Raw genomic sequence first — 24687 nt, 5'->3', positions numbered from 1 at the left:
ATGTCTCAACCACCGTGCTTTCACATATGCACCAAAAAGCATCCTGTGGGGGAGAAATTTCAATGGACTGTGTCATTCAGCCGTTCACTCTGACACAGTAGGCACAGGCCAATCAGCACTCATCTTGAGTAAGAAGATTGGCCTGAAATACCACCGACATGATCCCTTCTGGAAAGGAATGGTCAGAAGGGACTACACCGATAGGTACCACGCAACACGAAAACGCACCGTGAAATACAAATTCAGAAGACACATAGGAAAACTAAAGAAAAGAAACCGCAAAACACGAGTACAGTCACTTTACGTGAACGGCACACCAGAACAATGCAACACACACAATTATGGAGTAAACATTGTAACCCATTAAACATGAACATGAACACTCGAATATATAACTTAATACATTTCACTCACCACATATAGAACAAACAATTGGCAAATCCACGATGCCCATTACATGCCTTATTTAAAAAACAAACTTTCCTATCATTGTTTACCCTAGCAGGCTCCAACGACAAATGGTGCACTGCAACGCATAATTTATTATGGCATAAATGCGACACCTGTTGATGGGAGGCCAAATGTTGGCAGTTGTGGAACAAGAAGTACTGTAGGCGAGGTACAGTGACACGGCGCCTATGATTGCTAAACATAAGGCATATGACACCATATCCGTCTTTATTTACTGTATCTACCGAATTGTGACAATGATCACTGGAAACTGTAAGCTGTGACAGACGAGCAACAAAATGTCATCGTGTTTCGTCCCTCGTCGTGCGCCGTCCGCCGTGCGTCGTGTGTAAAACTATTTATACAAAAGCCTACTCCTCCTAAATCCTTGGATGGATTTCATCCATATTTGGTGTGAAACATCATTGCCTGGTCCGACCCCTAGGGGCTGAGGGGTGGGGCCCAAAAAGGACCTATTTGGTGTGAAACATCGTTGGGGAAGAACAATCATATTTTATATAAATGAGCCTGGTGACCCCTAGGGGCAGAGGGGCGGGGCTCCAAAAGAGGAAATTTTCTTAATTTAAGCTTTAAAATCCTTCTCCTCCTTCATCCTTGAATGGATTTCATCCATATTTGGTGTGAAACATCATTGGGGAAGGACAATCATATTTTATATAAATGAGCCTGGTCCGACCCCTAGGGGCTGAGGGGCGGGGCTCCAAAAGGGCAAATTTTCTTAATTTAAGCTTTAAAATCCTACTCCTCCTTCATCCTTGAATGGATTTCATCCATATTTGGTGTGAAACATCATTGGGGAAGGACAATCATATTTTATATAAATGAAATAGATCCGACCACTATGGGCAGAGGGGCGGGGCTCCAAAAGGTCAAATTTTCTTAATTTAAGCTAGATCCTACTCCTCCTTCATCCTTGAATGGATTTCATCCATATTTGGTGTGAAACATCATTGGGGAAGGACAATCATATTTTATATAAATGAGCCTGGTCCGACCCCTAGGGGCAGAGGGGCGGGGCTCCAAAAGGGCAAATTTTCTTAATTTAAGCTTTAAAATCCTACTCCTCCTTCATCCTTGAATGGATTTCATCCATATTTGGTGTGAAACATCATTGGGGAAGGACAATCATATTTTATATAAATGAAATAGATCCGACCACTATGGGCAGAGGGGTGGGGCTCCAAAAGGTCAAATTTTCTTAATTTAAGCTAGATCCTACTCCTCCTTCATCCTTGGATGGATTTCATCCATATTTGGTGTGAAACATCATTGGGGAAGGACAATCATATTTTATATAAATGAGCCTGGTCCGACCCCTAGGGGCTGAGGGGCGGGGCTCTAAAAGGGCAAATTTTCTTAATTTAAGCTTTAAAATCCTACTCCTCCTTCATCCTTGAATGGATTTCATCCATATTTGGTGTGAAACATCATTGGGGAAGGACAATCATATTTTATATAAATGAAATAGATCCGACCACTATGGGCAGAGGGGCGGGGCTCCAAAAGGTCAAATTTTCTTAATTTAAGCTAGATCCTACTCCTCCTTCATCCTTGGATGGATTTCATCCATATTTGGTGTGAAACATCATTGGGGAAGGACAATCATATTTTATATATATGAGTCTGGTCTGACCCCTAGGGGCTGAGGTGTGGGGCCCCAAAAGGGCAAATTTTCTTAATGTTAGCTGGCCCACTTCCTGTTTTCAGATTTCGGTCTCCAATCTCAATGAAAATTGGTCTATAGGGGTTTAAATTAATGCCGAACAACATGCAAACATTTTCATTAAGACTTTGGTTATCCAAGATGGCCGCTGGCCCACTTCCTGTTTTCAGGTTTCAGTCTCCGATCTCAAGGAAAATTGGTCTATAGGGGTTTTAATTAATTCTGAAGGGGAACTTTAGGTGAGGACAATCATATTTTATAAAGGACCGAGCTAAGACCCATGGGGATAGTATGGCGGATGTCCAAAATGGAAGCTTTGCTGAAAATTGGCTTTAAAATCCGTAAATGGGTTACAACCATATATGGATGAAGGGCTACCAAGTTTGTTCAACAAATGACATTTACCTATTTCAGAAACTTACATATTCAACTAAGGAGTTCCTTGTATTGTTTATATTAATCGTTAACCAATACTTTATACTGTGACTTTGTTGTTTTGTGCAATGAGTCAGATGACCGTTAAGGCCCATGGGCCTCTTGTATATAAATGAGGTTGGTCCAACTCCTAGCGGCTGATGGGTGGGGCCCTAAAAGGGCAAATTTTCTTAATTTTAGTTTTAAAATCCTACTCCTCCTTCATCCTTGAATGGATTACATCCATATTTGGTGTGAAACATCATCGGGGAAGGACAATCATATTTTATATAAATGAGCTTGGTCCAACTCCTAGGGGCTGAGGGGTGGGGCCCCAAAAGGGCAAATTTTCTTAATTTTAGCTTTAAAATCCTACTCCTCCTTCATCCTTGAAATGATTTCATCTATATTTGGTGTAAAATATCATGTAGGAAGGACAACCATATTTTATATAAATGAGATAGGTCCGACCCCTAGGGGCTGAGGGGTGGGGCCCCATATGGGGAAATTTTCTTAATTTTAGCTTTAAAATCATACTCCTCCTCCATCCTTGGATGAATTTCATCCATATTTGGTATGAAACATCATTGGGGAAGGACAATCATATTTTATATAAATGAGATAGATCCGACCCCAAGGGGCTGAGGGGTGGGGCCCCAAAAGGGCAAATTTAGCTGGCACACTTCCTTTTTTAGGTTTCGGTCTCCAACATGCAAACATTTTCGTAAAGATTTTGGTATTCCAAGATGGCCCCTGGCCACCTTCCTGTTTTCAGGTTTCAGTCTTTGATCTCAAGGAAAATTGGTCTATAGGTTTTAATTGATTCAGAAGGGGAACTTTAGGTGAGGACAATCATATTTTATAAAGGACCAAGCTAAGACCCATTGGGATAGTACGGCGGAGGACCAAAATGGGAGCTTTGCTGAAATTTGGCTTTAAAATCAGACTCCTCCTTATATTAATCCTTGAATGTGTTACAACCATTTATGGATGAAGGGCTACCAAGATTGTTCAACGAATGACATTTACCTATTTCAGAAACTTACATATTCAACTAAGGAGTTCCTTGTATTGTTTATATTAATCGTTAACCAATACTTTATATTGTGACTTTGTTGTTTTGTGCAATTAGTCAGATGACCGTTAAGGCCCATGGGCCTCTTGTTCAATATCTCACCTGGCAGCATGGCGTCCATTTCATCCTCAAGTAAAGCTAGCAAATCTGGTATAGAGCCACTTCAGAAAAGATGGCGATGACGTCACACAAAGGTACATCCGGGCGCTCAAAGGTACAACTCCGTATATCTGTACACATAAACATTGTGGGAACACAGCCGCTTGTGATGTTTGTTTACATTTTATTGTAATAAATAGTACGGCAATCCGAGAACTATTGCGTTATTTTAATTTTTAAAAGTGTAAATAATAATATTTAACAATATATTATATAAATATAAAACATCTGTCATTCATATATTTTACTCTGTTTATACTCCATTTGCGACCGCCACGAGAAAAAAACAAGGTCGCCATTAGACCTACAATTATGTACGTATAAACATTGACAGAATATTAAAAATATCAGCTTGAAATTATAAATTTAATTCCAAGTTTCCCGAAATATCATACTGACATTTTAATAAGCGATTACTGTTGTCTAAGTCTTACTTGGTAAACACCTTACGATGTGTGATTATGACCAAACTAAAATTTACCCCAAGCGCACGGCAGCCATTACGTACAGTACTGCCGAGATCCCGAATTTCGTCATTTTTCAGAGTCACAAAATTACGTATTTTGGATAACTTTTTCGTCAGCAATTTTGGAATTTAGTTAATGACATACTAATAAGTCAGTTTATAGTTACTTTTTATAATATTTTAAAACAAAACTTCGAGTAATTTAGGATTCTCGAAGCCGTGCGCAATGTGTCCTGGTCGGCATTTACAGTACTACGATCTAGCTATATTGTAGTCTATCTAACATGTATTCAAATTATTTAAAAGTAACATCACTTCAATGTGGGACTTCACATAGCAGCCCATGGAATAAAAGTGACCAAAAATTTAAAAAAAAACTCTCACGATTTCACCATTTTATTTTTTCGAGATATCGGGAGCAGCCATACTGCACATGTACGTGCACGTACATGTACATATAGATCTGCATTTACGTGTAACACAGTGGCTTATACCATTCCTTTAAAACAAGATATACATGGAAAATAACGAAATATATATATTTTACAAGTACTTATTGAGATATGTGTTGGTAATTACGTATTAATATTATTAATTTCCCAACTATGGGCTGTGGCCCGAGGTGATCTACCATCGAAGCCATGCACGAGCGGCCGTGGTCTGGCCAGGTGGTTCACATTCGTTATATTTATATTAAATAGTATTGTGAACAGCTTTTTCATGTATAACAGAAACAAAATACATTGAAATCAGTTATCCATTCATAACTTTTTTCACTACATGGATTTCTACCTGTGAACAAAAAACGGGTACTTGTGACGGCCCGGCACCGCTTCGCAAGCTGGCTTCAACACTAAATCTACAGATATATTTAGCAATAAACAATTGTAAATATAAAAATATAAATGTCTGTCAACCTCTGAAACAATCAGAAAACATTCTAAAATCAGAATTTGCAAGTATGAAAGTGTATACCTTTGTCAACGTATCGATTGCATAGCAGGGATGTACGTATCTGTTATTGTTTTTATTAGTCGCCATACTGTGTTTGTACCTTTGAGGACCCGGATGTAAACTTTCTGTGACGTCACGCCATCTTTTCTGAAATCTGGTATAGAGCCACTTACGCATTAACCGCTAAATCTTAATCTCAAACCCATTTTTCACCAAAAACAATTTCTGGACTATGAAGCCTGTATTAAACCATTCACATTCAGTGCACCAATTCTAGGCTATATCTATTTTTTATTTTTTTATGCACCCATTTATACAGAGATTGCCTGCTAAATAAAAAATCCCCCCATGGCCAGGCCGTGCTTCTGTTGTTTGCTACCTTAGTTTTGGATCGAACTAAGGGAGATAATCACTGTGGAAGAGGTCAAGGTCAACCAATGGTAAAATTAGAGTTATTTTTGACAGAAAAATCACAATTTTTTTTTGAAAAATGTAATACATAATTTAGTAATTAACTCTTGAAGATGATTTATATAAAAAAAATTCTTCCATGACTGGTTTTTGGGAATTTATTACAATATTTCACCCGATTATCTCCCTTTGCGGTTAACACAACATGGAACCAAAGTTGGTAAAAAAATAATAATAATTTTTTTTTTTAATATTGGGAAAGATGTAATTAATAATTTGAAACCAATTATACATAATTCTATCCATTGATTTTCTGTAAACTTGCGTTCGAAAGTTGTATCTGGTATTATCCGCCAACATATCCATTTATGTCCATTCAGCCATTAAGACCTTTGTTTTCACTCTACGCATTAGATAATGCATACATAAAATGCACAATGCATACCATAAGTATATGAATATAAATAACAGTCAATACAGGGGAATTATATGATATTAAAGCTATATTTTTGTGAATGATCAAGAGTTATCCCCCTTGAAAAATTGCAAAAATTACAACACCTGTAGTAATACCCGGTGACACAAAATCATGTTCTCTACTTCATATTTTTGTGCAAAATTTAAACATTCGGATAACATAAAGCAGTATTTGTACTCAAAATTGGTAATCCTGGTCAGGTACACTGAAAGCAGGTCTGTGATTTTCACAATAGATAAGAAATTAGACGGTAGTAGAAACACTCTTTTAAAAAATTCCACCATTTCGGGCAGCGACTCGTCTAACACTTTTATGGAACTGGTGACCCTCGGTTGATCAACTTTTTCCTGTGTAAAAGTTGACCTGAGTCCATCTTCCCCATTTCTTTTATAAATGGTCATTAAATGTTGAAGTGTCAATCCAGATCCAGGCACTTTTTCAACAGTTGGACGTTTAAGAATTCCTTGTGAAATTAAAACTTCCAAGGAGCGAATGTTTTTAGACTTTTCTCGTGCAAACATGAAAGCCCTGCACACAGCAAGCAGAGAAAAACTTCTTTTCTATGGAGTAAATCTGATAAGGCTTTTACATCCTCGCAGGCGTCATGTGCACCATAACTGTAACTTTCTCCAAATAGTTATTTGGCTAGGCTTTCTAGGCTTTCTTGTTTGTAATTTGATTGTCAGGGGAACGCTTTTCGGAAAACACCGATAGAGTCAATACAACCAAATGTGCTTGACAAAAGCTGATCCAATTTATTGACCTTTTTGGCTGCATTAACAATAACAGGAAAGTCAAATCTTCGACCATTATGAGCAATAAGTATTGGATTTTGGTACTTTTCAAGAAATTCGCAGAAATTCTGAAGACCATCAGCTATAGAAAATGTATCCTTCTTGTTCTCATTAGCGATAAGTTCACCATTGCTGTTGATAGATATTCCTGTCACTTTCGAGGCCTCCTCTTCGATAGGTATAGTAGGTAAGATGTAGCTGTTGTAAACCTCCCCAGTGTCTACTACATGGGCAGCAATCTGGGTAATTTGAGGCATGGTCTGTCCTCGTACTCAAATGATAAAAGGATAAAAAACAATAGATACAAAGATCTATATTGCTGCGTAATAGGGGTCTAAAAGACCTATTGAGGCGTCGCAGACTTCGAATAAGATATGTCGTTCTGGGAGGAGGAAAGTAAACATTCGGGGTGTAAACAAAGTAATTTTCTCGTCCCAGGTAGACGGATCCCGCGAATGAACAACAAAGAGTTGTAATAAATTCAACCTCACATTTATTAAATCATATATAAAATTAATACAAATATGATAAGTAAATGATTTTACAAACAGTCGAGTACATCAACTAACCTCACTGGTCGGGGCTTTCCCCAAGAATGCTTGTGGTTACGTCACCCCAATTCGGGGCACCTGATTGGGGCAGAGCTCGGGGCTCTCCTCGGGGCTACTCGGGGCAACCCCTAGCAGACGCACTAATAATATTTTATAACTTAGTAATAAAAATGTTTCCGATATAAATTATCGGTTTTACTAACGTGCCTGGTGCCTTTGAATAATAAATAAATTTGGAGTTACCAGTATGGTAAAATTACCTTGTATCTGGAGCTACGAAAATACCAGCTTCACAGATGAATGGATGGAGGAAAACTCGCTGGAGCCTCGATACACACATGCGCATCGAGGATACAGCGTAGCGACGGACCGACCAATGACGTAACGCGACATAAAAGCTGATGGAGACAATAACCAATAAGGGCCTACGTATCTATCTATATATATTTTTATATTACAAATCATAAACAATGATGTCAGCGCCCAGGAGAGGGCGTATTAAATTACTACTGACAGCATTACTGGATACATAGATGTAAATATGTGTTAACGACTATTACGATGATAAGATAAAGTTATCTCAGGTATATTATTCTACTAAATAGAGCCAAAGATTTATAAATAATACATTTAAACGGCAATCGTAACTGACACAGCTGATTGCAATAATCTGACCTAGATAACGCAGATACATATTTTCGTAACACTGCCCTCCTCCTAGTCAATATTTGGTCTCCATATAAAAATGATAAATTACAACAATGGAGAAAATATGCCCTAACATTTACATTTAAAATGACAACATGTTAGATGTACATCAGATAAGTTTATGGTAAAACTCCTGATTACATTACAATGCCTTTCAAACACATAACATTAAATGCTTGAAAATTGACAGAGAATATAAATAGTATTACATCAACAATATAACCATGAATGTCAAGTAATGATGGACATAAAGAAATTGAAGTTATTTAATTTATGCAAAGAAATTATTACTTTGACCACTTCAATTCTCATTCAACAATAACAATGGCATACATTTCAAATATGTATGAGTATCAATAAAAACATTGATTCTTTAGATATTATTTAGCAACAATAAGTAACAATGACAACTATATTATTAACTGTATAACAATGACAATAATACACTGTATTATTAATTTCAGTAGTATTTCAATACTACATGGGATATTAAAAATATTCACAGGGTTGTATCCCATTAACAATAGATAAATATTGATAATCTTCAATAACTTGTGGAGAATAATAATAAACTCACAAACAACAAAATAATCCTTGTTTAAAAACAGATTTTATATAATACAGGATCTGTCTATTCCTGATAGCAATAACAATATAGAACAATGCCTATATATATGAAAAACATGAAAAATAAATAATTTATTAGTAACAGGTATTATAAGTTGATTAGAATAACAGAGTACCTTACAATGTGCTTTAAACCTGTTCCATATACTATAAGGTCCCCCGACCATCCCAGATATTACTGCCTAACTCTTAACTCTAAAATTCCCAAAAATATGCACAACATGTACCTATTGTATCTAATGTAACATTTCTAGCTTCTCCCTGATCCTAACCCCCAAGTTGTACAACCTATAAAAATCTGATTCAATGTCTAATTCTACTAACTCCTTTACTGTATCAGGGAGAAGTACAGGCCTAATATTCTCTCCATACCGTAAAAAATTTAAAATTGTCCTAAAATGTAATGGGTCCCTATCAACGAAATAATTGGTTATACTTGGTAACAACAAATCGGTGAAAAAACATCCGCTTACCACAGTCAGGGTTGCCCTGGAGGTTCTGAATTTAGTACCACCTATATCCAATATTACATGGTCATCATCACTAGTGACATCACTGGTCTTGAATGTAGTTGCCTCACTCGGTCTAGGGCTCTCTGGCACTGATACGTACTGTGATACTGCCTCGGTGTCCCATTAACAAGGAAGGCTAGTTCGTCTGAATGGTCCTCATTGATGTCCTGGAGGTCATCATGTCTGGCCCGCTTTGCTGGTGGTGCACCCTGGGTTCCTCTAGACGGCTGATGTGGTGGCAGTTCCTCACTCACTCTCTCCACTAATAAAGGTATCCTCCTCCTAAATTCATCAAGAATGGCAGTCGCCTCCGCCCCTTGCTTTCCAGTCTGGCGGCAATATAGAATCAAATTACTCGGCTTAACACCGTTACGGCAACCCTCATGGCTGGCATTTGGTCTATTGAAGGTGCGCTGGCACACCGGACACATGTATCCTAGCATGGAATGCTGCTCAAGGAGATGTCGCCTGGCATGGTCTCTTAAACGGGCACAAAGTGCATTTGAGCTTCATCTGGAAGATGATGAAGATGAACTTAATATTCCATAAGACATAGGAATATTCTTACATTGTATGGAGTACATACTTTTTATTCATGTACTTCTAAGTAATGCTTATGGATATCATATACTAGCTTTCGACAAATTAAAGTTTTGTCAATTATCATTATAATGCAACTACATATTAGTATATGTACCACAAGTACAATATTGTGTTAACAATTCAGCAATATAATTTGCTTGAGAATTGATACTTTGTCAATTAACTGTGAAGTTCCTTCACATCATATTTCAAATCAAATTCATTTGAACTTCAATAGCATGTATTCACCACCTAGCCACTAGCCACTTGTATGAAGTTCCTTCACATAATATTTAAAATCAAATTCATTTGAACTTCAATAGCATGTATTCACCACCTGTTTCAGGTAATTGTAATTATATTGAGTTATAATTACTGTTTTATAACGACATGTTTATTCATACAAAAACTTCAAACACAACCAAGAACATCAACATTGTTCAACTCAACATTTTTTAAAATTTCAACCAGTGTTTTGCTGTGTCACCTTGGTAGGGTTTGAAATGATCGTGATGGACTACCTTAGGCTTTGACCGAGGTGTCTCTTGAATACGGTATATGACATCATTCAGAACTTCAGTCACGGTATATGGTCCATGCCATAAATTTTGTAATTTCTGGCATTTACCTACATTGCCTAGCTGGATTATATAACCAGACTAAGTCACCTCTACAATGTGTAGATTGTTTACTTTTACTTTCGTAACAATATAAAAGAGAAACCAAAAACCATTGAAGAGAATAATAGTAGAAAATATATATATAATTTTTTTTTTTTTTTTTTTTGTAAAAACTATGAAATTGAGTAATTTAATTGTTGGTAGAAAAGTAATTTAATTGTTGGTAGAAAAGTAATTTGTGTATGGTTTGATTTTTTACTTACTTAGACCTGTAGTTTCCAAGTCAAATGTGATGTTTGTCAACTGTCGACCGTTTGGATCCAGCTTTTTAAATTGACCCTTTGGAACAGCCTCTGGGATGTGCTCTATGTCTACATTTTCCTCTAAGGTAATTCCTGAAATTTCAAAAGTATACACACATGATCTTTTTACAACTTGTGATATTATCAATAATTACAATTATCCTAAATTTGTCAAACACACGAGACATACAGCTTCAAAAAAGCAATATGATGCATGTAAAAATAGCATTACCTTCAATTGCTGACAGCAACAAAATATAGTCTGATGGAATATGTCAAAAGAAATTTCAAACTCTGTAGAAAAATTTAAACATCATGCAAAAATAAAACAAAATAAAACAGAAAAAGTATCAATAACTCAAAAACAACTGTTTTAGATATTGGAAATAAAATCCAGGAAATTAAAGAGGCATTTCTTCAATCAATACAGTTTTATGAAAACATATGTAGTAAATTTTGCCGGACATGTCAGAGGTGGCTTGCACACGAAAGTCAAGGGATTCTGAAGCACCATAATGATGGGATTTCGGAGCCCTGAGAGTTACCTCCCTGTTGGTGTGTTCGCACTGTTGTGATGAGCCAAGATCAGCATATTGAACAGATTGCGCAATAATTGGTTTGAGAAGTAACTCTAGACGTTCACGAAGAGCACTGTCTTTTAATGCTGCCTTGTAAGGTAGACTTCTGTGTCGATATGTCTCGTCAGGCTTTCTCATAAAACCACAGAAATCAGACTTACACTTCGAGTGATCTCCAAATTGATGTGGGACTAAAGCAGAGAGATTGTCTGCAAGATAATCTGGTTTCCCTTGATTTTTTGCAAAACAGTATCTCAAACATTTCTGTAAATGAGTTTTTACACTTTTGCTAAGTTTGACACCCTTTTCATGATGTAAAGCATACAAACTTTTACCTATATTTTGACGACATGGTTTTTGTCCAAACGCTTCTTCATCTCAAGTCCAAGTTCACTCTTTAGCTTTGATATTAAGATATTGTCCCCATCACCCTCTAATATTTCAACAGGTGCCCCATCTTCTGACATTTGTTGTATGCCCTTCACACCTGCAAAACTTTCCATTGATCTTGCACCCCCAGAATGATTATGTACACATCGATGTTTTCACTTTTTCACCTGGTCTTTTCCTTTTCCACCATTTACATACAGCACAGGTGCGGTGTAGAACAATGGCCTTAACAACTTTCTTGCCGTATTCGCGCTTGCTCATGAAAAAGGTATGCGCTGCAATAAAAAAGAATTACTAAAAACATGCTAGTTAGAATACAGGCATAATATAATATATCTGTGAAGTAGAATCTCCAAGGCCTGGTTGATGATTAAAAGCCGATATAAAGTTGGTATCACTTGATTCATAAAACATTCATTTTTGATTTCAAGAAAACATATATATATGGGTATGATTTTGTTTTTTAAAGTAAGAAGCGGGTGCAAAAATTGTACAAAATTTTGACTGGATATTTTGGCAAAAAATCATTTAATCATGATTTAAAAATTGTCACCAAATAGTGATTAGCATATATTGTTTATAACCTTTAAAAACAATTCTATTTAACAAATCTAAATTTACTTACATGTTAAACTATCAAAACTACGTTTATGCCAGGCTGTATCTGCACTACACGTCATTCCTTTCCTTTTTTGGCATGGGAACTGGCCAAGAAGTCGTTTTCGGGTTTTGTTGGGGGAAGTCTCTCCTTTTGAACTTCGCTGTCTATGTTTCCTTTTCGCAGGTTTGAAGTTGACTGGAGTGAAAGTACTACTGAAATAAAATAAAAATAAAAACAGCACACATTAAGTTTAACAAAACAAAAAACATCAGTCAGCTATAAATGTAATAACATCATCACTTCTGCCTCCCTTTTATGTGGCTGATACAACAAAACTATTCAAAATGCTGGCTTTGAAATATATACGTAAAAACATACCTTTTTGACCTGTGTTTGTGACTGGTAGCAGCATGTTGGGAAGAACTAGAAGCTGTACTGTGTAGAGAGGATGTTACATCATCAGGTACTGGTTCAGGTGTGTCCAAAACACAGGAGGGCATTTTTTTATGTCGCGAATATTTTGCTTGAAAATACATTTCACAATGATTTATTACTGAAGAAGAAACTAACAACCACAAAACAAAAGTTATCATTTATCAGTATTCAATATATATTTATGGCTGATACTTTTTATGGTGGCTAGTCTTCCATTTCAAATAAGTGTGACAAGAGAAAAAATGTAGCAGCCAGACCAGGGTTTGAAGTCAGGACCCCCTACCACTAGCCTGGTACTCTACCACTGAGCTACATGGCCAGCTTTGTAAATTTGATTTATAATATTCCAATACATCACACACAAGTCAATGCCAAATTTGTTATCAGTATGGCTGTGTGGTCATTAACAGTTTTTCATACTTAACACTTGGTGAAGCATCTGTCAAGGCCCACGTTCCCAAGTCATCTAGGTAATCATCACCTGGAACAACGTTACTTTCTAGGATACTAGCCGATTCCTCAGTAGCAATGTCTCTGAAAAACAAATGCTCTTCGTTAACTGTATATTTTTATGTATAGCTCCATATTTACAGTACATAGTGCATGCAGAAACTTGTAAACAAAAAGTTTGATATAAAACTTTTTTGTATCACAAGACATCTCATTATTATTTGTTTTCATCCGAACACTTAAAAGTTACAAAATATGTGATTATGAATGAAAGCGTTAATCTGTTATGCATAAATTCATGTTTATGAATTATCAGTTTATAATTTTATATGTATACATACTCCATTTCCCTTTGAAATGCTTCCTTAGCAGCATTCTCAGTGGATATCTTTGCTATTTCTTCAACAAAACCTCCTGCCCTCCTCTCAATTTTCTTCGGATTTGGATTACTAATGGGCTTCATGTTCAGTATGGATAGGAAATTGTTCACTCTATCTGGACCACCAAGACTGTCAATCATTGCTATTACAAAATAAAGCAAATATTAATTTACTTCAAAATAAAATATATCTTTATACATCACACATCATGACATGAAAGTCAGTATCAGTAAGGAACAATTATAAAATAATCAAGAATTATTTTGGTTGGGAAAATGCTGATTGTCTTGTCATATTCTATTTTTTTTTTTTTTGCAATTATTGGAGAGGGGGCAATGACAAAGAAATATAAAAAAAACACTTTATACATTATCGATCGGTTTACCGGTGTGAAATTAGTATAATATTCGCTGAAGTACATGTTCTTATCCCGTATATCGTTACAAATAAATGTTATCACACGAGGTACTCAACAACGCCTAGTTTAGTGTAGATCGAGAAGCAAGGTGCGCCGATTTTATTCAGCCCTGCAGGTAGGGCGTTAGAATTGTACCTGCTGCCCCTATTGCATGATCGTAAAAGGCGACTAAATTTAGGATCTTATCTTTTCTCTTCTTCCTAACTGACTTTATCTTTCCTAATGCCTACCTTGGCACCGCCTCACTTTGTGGAAGGCTTTGGGTTCTGTCCCCTGGCCGAGACACACCAAAGTCTATAAAAGTGGTAGTTTCTACTCCTGCTTAGCGCTCAGCAAACAGGGAGTGGGACGACTGGTTCGCCCGTTGTCAGTATAATGTGACCGGAGGGGTGTGTTGCTTTGTGTCTTCGGCGGTATGCTTCAGTGATATAGCACTATAACAAGAGGCCCAAAGGGCCTTAACGGTCATCGGACTACATTGGCAATAGTAAAATTAATTATATATGGTCTTTTGGCCCTGCAGGTAGGGCGTTAGAATTGTACCTGCTGCCCCTATTGCATGATCGTAAAAGGCGACTAAATTTAGGATCTTATCTTTTCTCTTCTTCCTAACTGACTTATCTTTCCTAATGCCACCCTTGGTACCGCCTCACTTTTGGCCTTGAGTTGAGCGTTCGCCCCTGTGAGGAAGGCTCTGGGTTCTGTCCCCTGGCCGAGACACACCAAAGTCTATAAAAGTGGTAGTTTCTGCTCCTGCTTAGCGTTCAGCATACAGGGAGTGGGACGACTGGTTCGCCCGTTGTCAGTATAATGTGACCGGGTGGGGTGTGTTGCTTGGTGTCTTCGGCGGCATGCTTCAGTGATATAGCACTATAAAAAGGGCAACAGTTCCACTATACAAGAAGACACAACACGAACATACCGCAGTCTCCCAGTACACACTCACCTCGCACAACATACACGCAACACACCGCATACATGGGAGGCCGTCCTTACATGACCTTAGCTGTTAATAGGACGTTAATAAATCAAACAAACAAACAATATATATGGTGTCACTTTGTCAGGACCATATCGGGATCATTTTCAATTTCTTTCAACAAATCTCATTTCAAACAAAAAGCCCAAGGGCCTTAACATATAGGAAATTAATTAGATATAGTGTCATGGTAGCCATCTTCGATTTGTGATGCGGCTGTGGCGGCCATCTTGGATTTCGGATCGACCCGAAAAATAACAATACTTTGTCGGGACCATGTCAGGATCATTTCATGCAAGTTTCAGCCAAATCGCACCGGTAGAACTTGAGAAGAAGTTCAAAATGTGTTTTCAAGATGGCGGCTGTGGAGGCCATCTTGGATTTCGGATCGACCCGAAAAATAACAACACTTTGTCGGGACCATGTCAGGATCATTTCATGCAAGTTTCAGTCAAATCGCACCGGTAGAACTTGAAAAGAAGTTCAAAATGTGTTTTCAAGATGGCGGCTGTGGCGGCCATCTTGCATTTCGGATCGACCCGAAAAATAACAACACTTTGTCGGGACCATGTCAGGATCATTTCATGCAAGTTTCAGTCAAATCGCACCGGTAGAACTTGAGAAGAGTTCAAAATGTGAAAAGTTAACGCATGGCGCACGGCGCACGACGGGTCAGATGACCTAAAAAGGGCAACAGTTCCACTATACAAGAAGACACAACACGAACATACTGCAGTCTCCCAAAACACGCACCACGCACTTTCAAACACGCTACACACTGCATACATGGGAGGCCGTCCTTACATGACCCTTAGCTGTTAATAGGACGTCAAATAAACAAACAAACAAAATTATTCACCCTGTGTGTTGCTCCGTAGGGAACGCTGTTGAAATGCCCGCAATCATGATTCTGGCACTTAATATATAGATAACCCCCAGTCCTTTCTGAAGCTCCCCATAGATGTTATCATATGTAAGTGGTACAGGGCCAAGGACACATTTTTTTACAAAATTTTAGACTACTTAGCAACACATCAAGTTCAACTATCCACCGCCCCACCTTCCATGACTCGTTTCTATCTCGCTCACTATCATGCTTCTTGTGATGCAGTATATGATCGTCACAATATCGGGCCCTGCAGGTAGGGCGTTAGAATTGTACCTGCTGCCCCTATTGCATGATCGTAAAAGGCGACTTAATTTAGGATCTTATCTTTTCTCTTCTCCTAACTAACTTTATCTTTCCTAATGCCTCCCTAGGCACCGCCTCACTTTTGACCTTGAGTTGAGCGTTTGCCCCTGTGAGGAAGGCTCTGGGTTCTGTCCCCTGGCCGAGACACACCAAAGTCTATTAAAGTGGTAGTTTCTGCTCCTGCTTAGCGTTCAGCTTACAGGGAGTGGGACGACTGGTTCGCCCGTTGTCAGTATAATGTGACCGGGTGGGGTGTGTTGCTTGGTGTCTTCGGCGGCATGCTTCAGTGATATATCACTATAAAAAGGGCAACAGTTCCACTATACAAGAAGACACAACACGAACATACCGCAGTCTCCCAGTACACTCACCTCGCAAAACATACACGCAACACACTGCATACATGGGAGGCCGTCCTTACATGACCATAGCTGTTAATAGGACGTTAATAAATCAAACAAACAAACAAACAAATCGTCACAATAGCTGCGGTCTGCTGAGAGAGATCGCTTCTTTTTCTTTGGCGCAGGTAGCGTAAGTTTCGAAGAAATGAACCGAACCTTCTCATCCCGCTTTGAATTCACAGAGGCCGCCATTTGTAAATAACGGCACACGGACGTAACTCTGTCGGGCGGATATATAATTCCCGATGTTTGGCGTGTACATGCATATCATTATCTTTCGGCCAACATCGTAATATTTACCGGAAGTCTTACTTAGAGTGTGATTACCCTAACAGAGATCAACTTCCGACTTGTAGGTCCAAGATAAGCTTGCATTTTTGAACTTGAAAACGAATTTTAGCGTGAGTAAACAATGAACAGTTTGTTTAGATATGACGATTATATAACTTGCGGCGATATCAAAGTAGACGGTCAGATTCGCCGGCTTCTAATGAACACGCTGATTAATCGGTCAATATCTATTAGTTATTGTACGGAAGTGTCAGAAACTGACTTTTTTTAAATTCTTGGCAACCGGCCTCACTTTTGGCCTTGAGTTGAGCGTTCGCCCAGTTGAGGAAGGCTTCTGGGTTCTGTCACTGGCCGAGGAACCCCAAAGTCTATAAAAGTGGGGTAGTTTCTGCTCCTGCTTAGCGCTCAGCATACAGGGAGTGCGGAGACTGGTTCGCCCGTTGTCTGTATAATCGTGGACCGAGGTGGGGTCTGCGTTTCGTGGTGTCTTTCGGCGGCTTGCTTCAGTTGTTTATCGGCACTATTAAAAATGGGCAACAGTTACCACTATACAAGAAAGAACATCATGACGATTAACCGCAGTCTCCTAAAACATGCACCTCGCACAACCATTACACGCAACACAACCGCAACATGGGAGGCCGCGTCCTTAACATGACATTAGCTGTGAATAGGACGTTAATTAATCAAAAAACAAACAAACAAACAAAACAAACAATCGGTCAATATCTATTAGTTATTGATACGGAAGTGTCAGAAACTGAACTTTTATTAAATTTAAGCCAAAAAGGGCATAACTCCGACTAAAATAAGGTCTGTTGAATGTCGCGTTGCGGATCGAACTTGGCGGAGGATCCCTCTAACGGCAGTAGTCGATCTTAAGGCATTTAAACCTTGTCAACAAGTTTGAAGAAAATAGGTTTTACAGTTAGTTATTGCACGAAAACGAAATGTTACAGACAGACAGAAAAACCCAAATTAATTACCCCGTTACGGAGAAAGCGTGGGATAGAAAACCAACTGTCTACAGACCTGCCCATCAGCTACCTGGGTACCGTTTCACAAAGCATACGTAACTTTACCGGTACCCGTAACCTGTACGTAAGTTATTTTGACCGTTTCACAAAGCACACGTAAGTTACGGGTACCCGTAAATGACTTACGGGTACACGTAAAATAACGTCAAAACCGTACGTAACTTACGCCAACAAAATACCACCCGTAAACCCCACGTAAACGTAAACAAATATGGCGGCCGTGTTGTTTTTACAAGAAGAAGCTGAAAATCGACGGATGATTAGACGAGAAAGGGTGTTCCGGGACCGGCAAAACATCTTAGAGATGTTCGATGATGTTTCTCTGATTGAGAGGTATAGACTACCGAGACATTTAATCAATGATATATTGCTAACAATCTCACCTGTTATTACACGCCCAACTCGGCGTTCACATGCAGTGCCCCCCACAACACAGGTCCTTGTGTGCCTTAGATATTTTGCGAAGGGGGGGTTTCTTTTAGAAGTAGGAGATCTGCACGGGATTAGCAGAGCATCTGTTAGTCGCTGTATTTCATCTGTGACCAATGCACTCTTTGACGAGTATCGCCATATTATAAAATTCCCTTCCTCCATGACTGAAGTCCGAGCAGCGAAAGAAGGTTTCCACGGAATCGCCGGAATGCCCAATGTTGTGGGTGCTATTGATGGGACTCTTATACCAATCCAATCCCCCACCGTCGACGAGCACGTATTTGTTTGCAGAAAAGGTTATCATGCACTAAATGTGCAAGCAATCTGCGACCATTCTTTGAAGTAAGTTGTATTGATGTAACTCATGCATACCCGCCAGCGTTCTTTAATTGAATGAGAGTGATGTCCCCTAAGTCGATTATAATAAAGAAAGAAAACCAAAAAGACGGAACATACAATGTGAAAGCCGTACACCTAAATATATCCCTGAATCATTTTTGCTACAATACCAAAGCGATGCACTCTAAACGTGTTAATCAGTTTGTGCTAAACAATGAAAAAACAAAATTAAGCCTCTTAACTCTAGTCCTTGATTCTTGACTATGATATCATCATTGTTTTAACTGTAAATTTTTCGTCATGATAATTTCAATTGGTGCTGATAACATAAATTATGTTAAGAAATGCATAATTATTTTTAAAAAAATCATGAAGACTAAATGTAAATTAACCTTTAAGTAGGTCTAGTTCATGGGTACATGTATGTGAAAAATATACGGGGACCTGAGAATTAGTTTACATACAATGTACATATATGTAATGTGTGTGTGTGTGTTATTTATACATGTAGTTTATTTTGACTTAATGTTCTTGTTCAAAACAGATAAAATGTATATCCATATATATATTTTGTATTATTATAGAAGGATTACAAAACATGTGGTAAAAGTTGCCTGTGGAAAATAGCACGCGTATTATATATTTATATGCGATATGTCGAGCCATATTTGTCGATTATTTCAAAGCATGGTTATATTGTCGTATATTTTTTTTGATATCTGCACGAGTTTTATGCACAATAAAGTATACAAAAACAATGCAAACTGTCATAGAGTACATATGTACAATGTAGGCTCTGTGGTCATGCATGGTATGGATATTAGCATCACGTTACCATTAATTGAATCCTCCTTATACATGTAACCATCACAGCAAGGATATACAAGTGAGGAGGATTTGTCACAGCTGTCTCTTTACACTATACTATTCACGCCGCGGGACCGATGAATTGAGAGTAAAAATCATTTTTTTCTCAACAAATACCTGTAAGATTTAGAAGAAATGTCGTAAATTGTCATTAGAAGATATATATCTCATGAAATGACGGCCCGCTTCAGAAAGTAAAACGGTAATTATAATCCCACAGGGATCTGAGAATTAGTTACAGTTTATAATTATGGACCCATCAGAGTCAGTGCCCGAAGACCATTTTAGACGTTTTAGAGGTCTAGATCAAAAATCGGTTTATCATACTCTACATACCGTATTCGCCGTAATTACATATAGCATCCAAACTGTAACAAAGGGGGCACTTATTAATGAACCAAAATGTAAGTTGTGGACGAAAAAAATCAGCCATATTTTAATCCTTTCTGTACTAATAACACATTGATCAGTTACATGTACATTAAACATGCATGTCTTTCATTCTTTGAGACGCATTGTCCCCGATGTCGTGATTCACATGTAAAGACTCGCGAGTTCATATAATAAATTATTATGATGTTAAAGGCATCACATGTTGTAAAACATTGTTAAATCCATTGGATGGGGGCGCTTATACAACTTCAACTTCTTCTCTAGAAGATGGTAGGTGCGCCTATAGGGGGAGGGTCGTTTATACACGTACGTATTGGGCGAGTCAAAAGGAAATATGTCGTCGCCAAAAGTGCTCGCGACGTATTCGTCCAAAACACCGAGTGACTTATCCTCCTCATCTACATCCTTGATCACAGATAGGGAACAGAAACTCGACACATTATTTTATATCTTAGGTTCATAAATGTCGTCTGCAAATGGCCAGGGTCTGTTCACGACAGCTTCATCCTGACCAACAGTGGTGTTGGAACGACAGTGGACCAGATGGATGGATGGTTGTTAGGGGATTCGGGTTATATCCCTTGAGGCCATGGCTTCTTACACCAGTAGCCATCCCTGCATCCAAAAGTGATGAAATGTATGTGCATTAAAGTGAATATATATATTTGATTGAGTAACATTCTTAATATATACGTGAACGTGTATATGTTTGGAATCGCGAAGGTCCCAAATTCGCTTTAAAAACATGCAATTTAAGTAAAAGGGACGTGAATTCATTTATCCGTGAAACATATAATAGATTAGAAACTATCCGATGTGAATAATCACAAGGAGACTTGGTCCACTACATGTATTTTTATAGAGTACATAACAAAACACCTTGCAGAGAACGAAATGCAAACAGAATGTGAATTCAAGTACATGCATTAAAAGGTTATTTTAATAAGAAGGTAATGAAATCACTGATCTCTATACACAATTTATTTTTTTCAGTTCGCAATTGTACATACCCGCTAATAAAGATGTATACATACAGGCTTACATACTAAATGTACCTACTTACATACAGACAGACAGACAGACAAACTAATCATTTAAGTCTCTTTGTTATCCATGCAGGTACAACAAATCTCATATGAAAACAAGGAATGTGGTAGAGAGATCTTTTGGACTGCTTAAGTCAAGATTCAGGTATTTTAGTTTGCACAAAAATTGATTTCCTTTATATCAATGGAAGTAAAAGAATGATAAATTGAATGAGTACATAAGGAAAATATAAACGAGTATGTCAAATACTTGTAGTTGCATGCAGGTACAATATATATGGCCATGTATCCATTGTACATGTATATAATCAAACTTCAATTTCAATTATTTTTTCTATATATTTGTTTAACATAGAGAGTATACTATCATAATATGAAGTACATACATGTATGTATATGATATCATTTAGAAAGATTTTTACTTTTTAGATGTACGAAACTGGAATGAGTTCACAAATGGTTCTCTGAAAATTCCTTTCAGGTGTTTACACAAGTCTACTGGTTGCATCATGTTTTCTCCAGCAAAAACATGCAAGGTGGTTTACGTTTGTTTTATTCTTCATAACTTGTGCATTGATAATGCGGTTGACCCTCCCGAGAATGAAATAGATCCAGAACCAGAACCAGAAAACATCCAATACCATGGACATCTGGAAGATGGACGCGATGTCAGAGCACATCTTATTCAGCAACGATTTTGAATGTTGAAATATCATTTACATATAGTTGATTTAATGAACAGATATTCTTCTTACCATTACATTTCTGGTTTTTTTTTTACTATGTCTGAAATTTAAAATCAGATGAGCAAGATTAAAAAAACATTTGAGAAATCGAAGTATCAATAGTGTCTTGAATGAAAAGTAAGTTACTATTTTCTGGCAGCCATTACAGAATTAATGCAAGTACATGTACATGTATACCCAGTGGGCCTCATGAAATTCTTAAAATCCAATATTTTATCCCTTAAATGAATTACCATATCCATAACAGGTGTAATCCTAAGCCCCTATATTAAGGCAGAAATTACGACACTACGTATCTATAATCCAAATATAATGAAGAAATCAATGTCAGTTGTTATACTGATAACAGTTTTTGAACACTTGCACCAAAACCTTGAACTACAAATTAAATAATCGACTTCACTGCAATAATATAAGATATCCCGCCTCTAAACATTATAGAGTTATCTGCCCTTTTGAAAGATACAATAAATTGTGATGTCATGGTATATATGTACTGTACATTTACACAATTTTACTGAATTACCATGACCTTAACAAAGGCTTAAAGATGCTCCACCACCGCTGACAAATGGTATTTTTTTTTCAATATCAAAAATAGGAGCAGGCGATTTAGTATTTTTCTTCAGTAACAAAAGTTACTTACTTTACACTATTACCACCATTGAAAAGTTTGAGCTTCTAATTTTACTTCAAGTTAAATTACAAAAAATAATAAATTGCATCCTGAAAAAATTCCGTGGCACTTTATCCTTTTTCTGTTGATTATACATACATATACACGATTAAACACCAATTATTGTTCAAGTGATTAATATCACTTATGCTCTGTCGGCGGTGGAGCATTTTTAAATAAATTTTATTACAGGGGAAAGGGAAAAAAGATGGCGGGCTAATACTTAATGTATCACGTTTTGCAAAGGGACTGCAAAAAGTAGCAGTCGACTCTATCTCAATGTCAAAATTTCTTTTTTGTCCATATACCAATACTGCACTCACTTCTCTAACGCACACCTCATTCGTTTCAACGTCCAGAACGCTGCGCCTCTCTTATAGGCAACCTGTAGTTCCTTTTCAAGTAATATGATATTCAATACTTTTAATCCTTAAAAAAAATGTACATTGGTATTGCACATGTAAAATATCTTATTCTCAATATAATCCATTTAAAGCATCATTTCCTTTATTGACTTAGATAGATATTCGAATCAAGAAGTTGTTGTTTTATAAAAAACCATTGCACTAACTTTCTCAAATGCATGCAAAGGAACATCTTTTCACTTGGATTTCTTAGCCAATGCCAACCTGGGGAAAGCGTGCAAATTCAATGATGCACACTATCGCTAGCGCTCTATCGTTGAATTTAGAATTTTGGTATATATATTTGACTAATGTAAATGCCAACAGAAATAACATTTCTAATGCTTATATTTACATTTGGTATAACAAATTTTTGATGAAAAACAGGAAAAGAATTTATGTATCTATGATAAATTATATTATTCTGTTATCCTCAAGGATGGAACACGCCCAGCGGAGGTCGTTACCAATGATTTGCGAGGCGACGACAGTTGTGATGTCACAACTGTTAATAGATGTTACTGATAAATCAGTTTGAAATTTCATAGTCAACTAAGATTCGCCAACAACATGATGGTAAGATTTACACTTTAGTATGGGAACTGTCAAGTGAAAAATGTAAAAATTTATTTCCATGTACATGTATCATAAATGGGGATTTCTGAGGAGGAAAAAAAACAAGGTAATAAAATTCGATATCGATGCCCTAACATCTCAAAAAAAACTAAAAAATTTTTAATAAAACATGTAAAATGTGGATAAACAACAATTAGCCTTAAGACATCAAATAAATTTGATTTGATTCATATATAATTGTACATCCCTTTAAAATATCAATACATCTTTTTAAACATTCACATAGAGATGGTAGGTTCTTATTTGTTATTCTTTTTTGTAGTGTAAGACACGTTGAGCTGGAATCTCTCGCTCTTATTCTATTTGCCAGTCAACTAACAATATAAGCAACAAAGAGTGTCTTCCCATATTATCGTCGCAAATATGAGAAGAGGCAAGGTGAACCTGGACCACGCCTACAAAAGAAAATACACATTATTTAATAAAAGAAAAAAAACATTACACATGGCGTATATAATTAGTTATATGAAAAAACAAATACAAAATGATCAGTTTTGACCTATAATTTAAAAAAAAGGTATTATTTTTTAATAATCAATTTTTTACAAGGGAACAACTTGAATCTTTAATTATTTTATTCTAATAATTCAGGACAGCATACCTATTACAATGATTTTAATTATTCTAATTTGGTAAATTGATAAATGATCACATTTGAAATCTTGACCATAACAGCTTATGAGAATACATGGAGGAAAATGTGTCTCCTTTTACACATATGGTGACTTTCTTCTTCTTTTTGAAGACAATAGCCATCAACTTTATTGAAAATGATAAAATAAATAGGGATTGGATATTCGGTTTTTATAAGTTAACCATGCTAGAAAGGGAGTATCAAATCCACTAAAGACTAAAATTCAAATGGGGCCACATTATCCGTTTTCATCTCAATATTTACAAACTCAAGTTCAAATGTACAAAGTTACCCATTCATATTATTGTTATACAATACTCGTCTGAGTACATAAATATATTGGATCAAAAGTCCCCTAAGACAAGTGTCAAAATATATAAATGTCATTAGAAATATTTATAACAGCATTGAATTTAAATACTGTAAAATATAGTATGAATAGTAACATTTACAATGAAGACATGAGTTTTTGGGAACAACGGAACAATCGCTGCATATTAGATAATGGATTGCAGTACATATACAAAATGACCCGGTGCGTAACATATTTATAATATATATTCATTAATAAA

The 24687-nt window shown here is 36.9% G+C and overlaps 1 protein-coding gene and 1 pseudogene across 1 annotated transcript; one reads left to right on the top strand and one right to left on the bottom strand.

Annotated features, from left to right (window-relative positions):
• Window positions 1-6751: 6751 nt before the first annotated feature.
• LOC138327538 (uncharacterized) lies at window positions 6752-13910 on the bottom strand. Its single transcript, XM_069273705.1, has 7 exons — window positions 13583-13910; window positions 13212-13325; window positions 12735-12791; window positions 12381-12568; window positions 11923-12030; window positions 10749-10880; window positions 6752-7156 (listed from the first exon to the last, which is right to left on the bottom strand). Exons 1-7 carry the CDS (start codon window positions 13759-13761, stop codon window positions 6774-6776), a joined length of 1161 nt encoding a protein of 386 aa, XP_069129806.1. The 5' UTR covers window positions 13762-13910; the 3' UTR covers window positions 6752-6773.
• Window positions 13911-18582: 4672 nt separating this feature from the next.
• LOC138327536 (putative nuclease HARBI1) lies at window positions 18583-21720 on the top strand (annotated as a pseudogene).
• Window positions 21721-24687: the final 2967 nt, after the last annotated feature.

This window comes from Argopecten irradians, chromosome 7 (assembly GCF_041381155.1).
Source record: "Argopecten irradians isolate NY chromosome 7, Ai_NY, whole genome shotgun sequence".
In the NCBI taxonomy this organism is placed as follows: Eukaryota; Metazoa; Mollusca; class Bivalvia; order Pectinida; family Pectinidae; genus Argopecten; species Argopecten irradians.
The sequence above is the reverse complement of the archived record's forward strand: the minus strand, read 5'-3'. Positions and strand labels throughout refer to the sequence as shown.

What these genes read in the sequence shown, in the direction of transcription:
- LOC138327538 (XM_069273705.1), bottom strand. Translation starts at nt 13,761, where the DNA reads ATGATTGACAGTCTTGGTGGTCCAGATAGAGTGAACAATTTCCTATCC. An exon ending in GATGCTTCACCAAGTGTTAA is followed by an intron (nt 12,792 to 13,211) that starts GTATGAAAAACT and finishes CTCTCTACACAG; the next exon opens with TACAGCTTCTAGTTCTTCCC. An exon ending in TAGTTTTGATAGTTTAACAT is followed by an intron (nt 12,031 to 12,380) that starts GTAAGTAAATTT and finishes TTTTTATTGCAG; the next exon opens with CGCATACCTTTTTCATGAGC.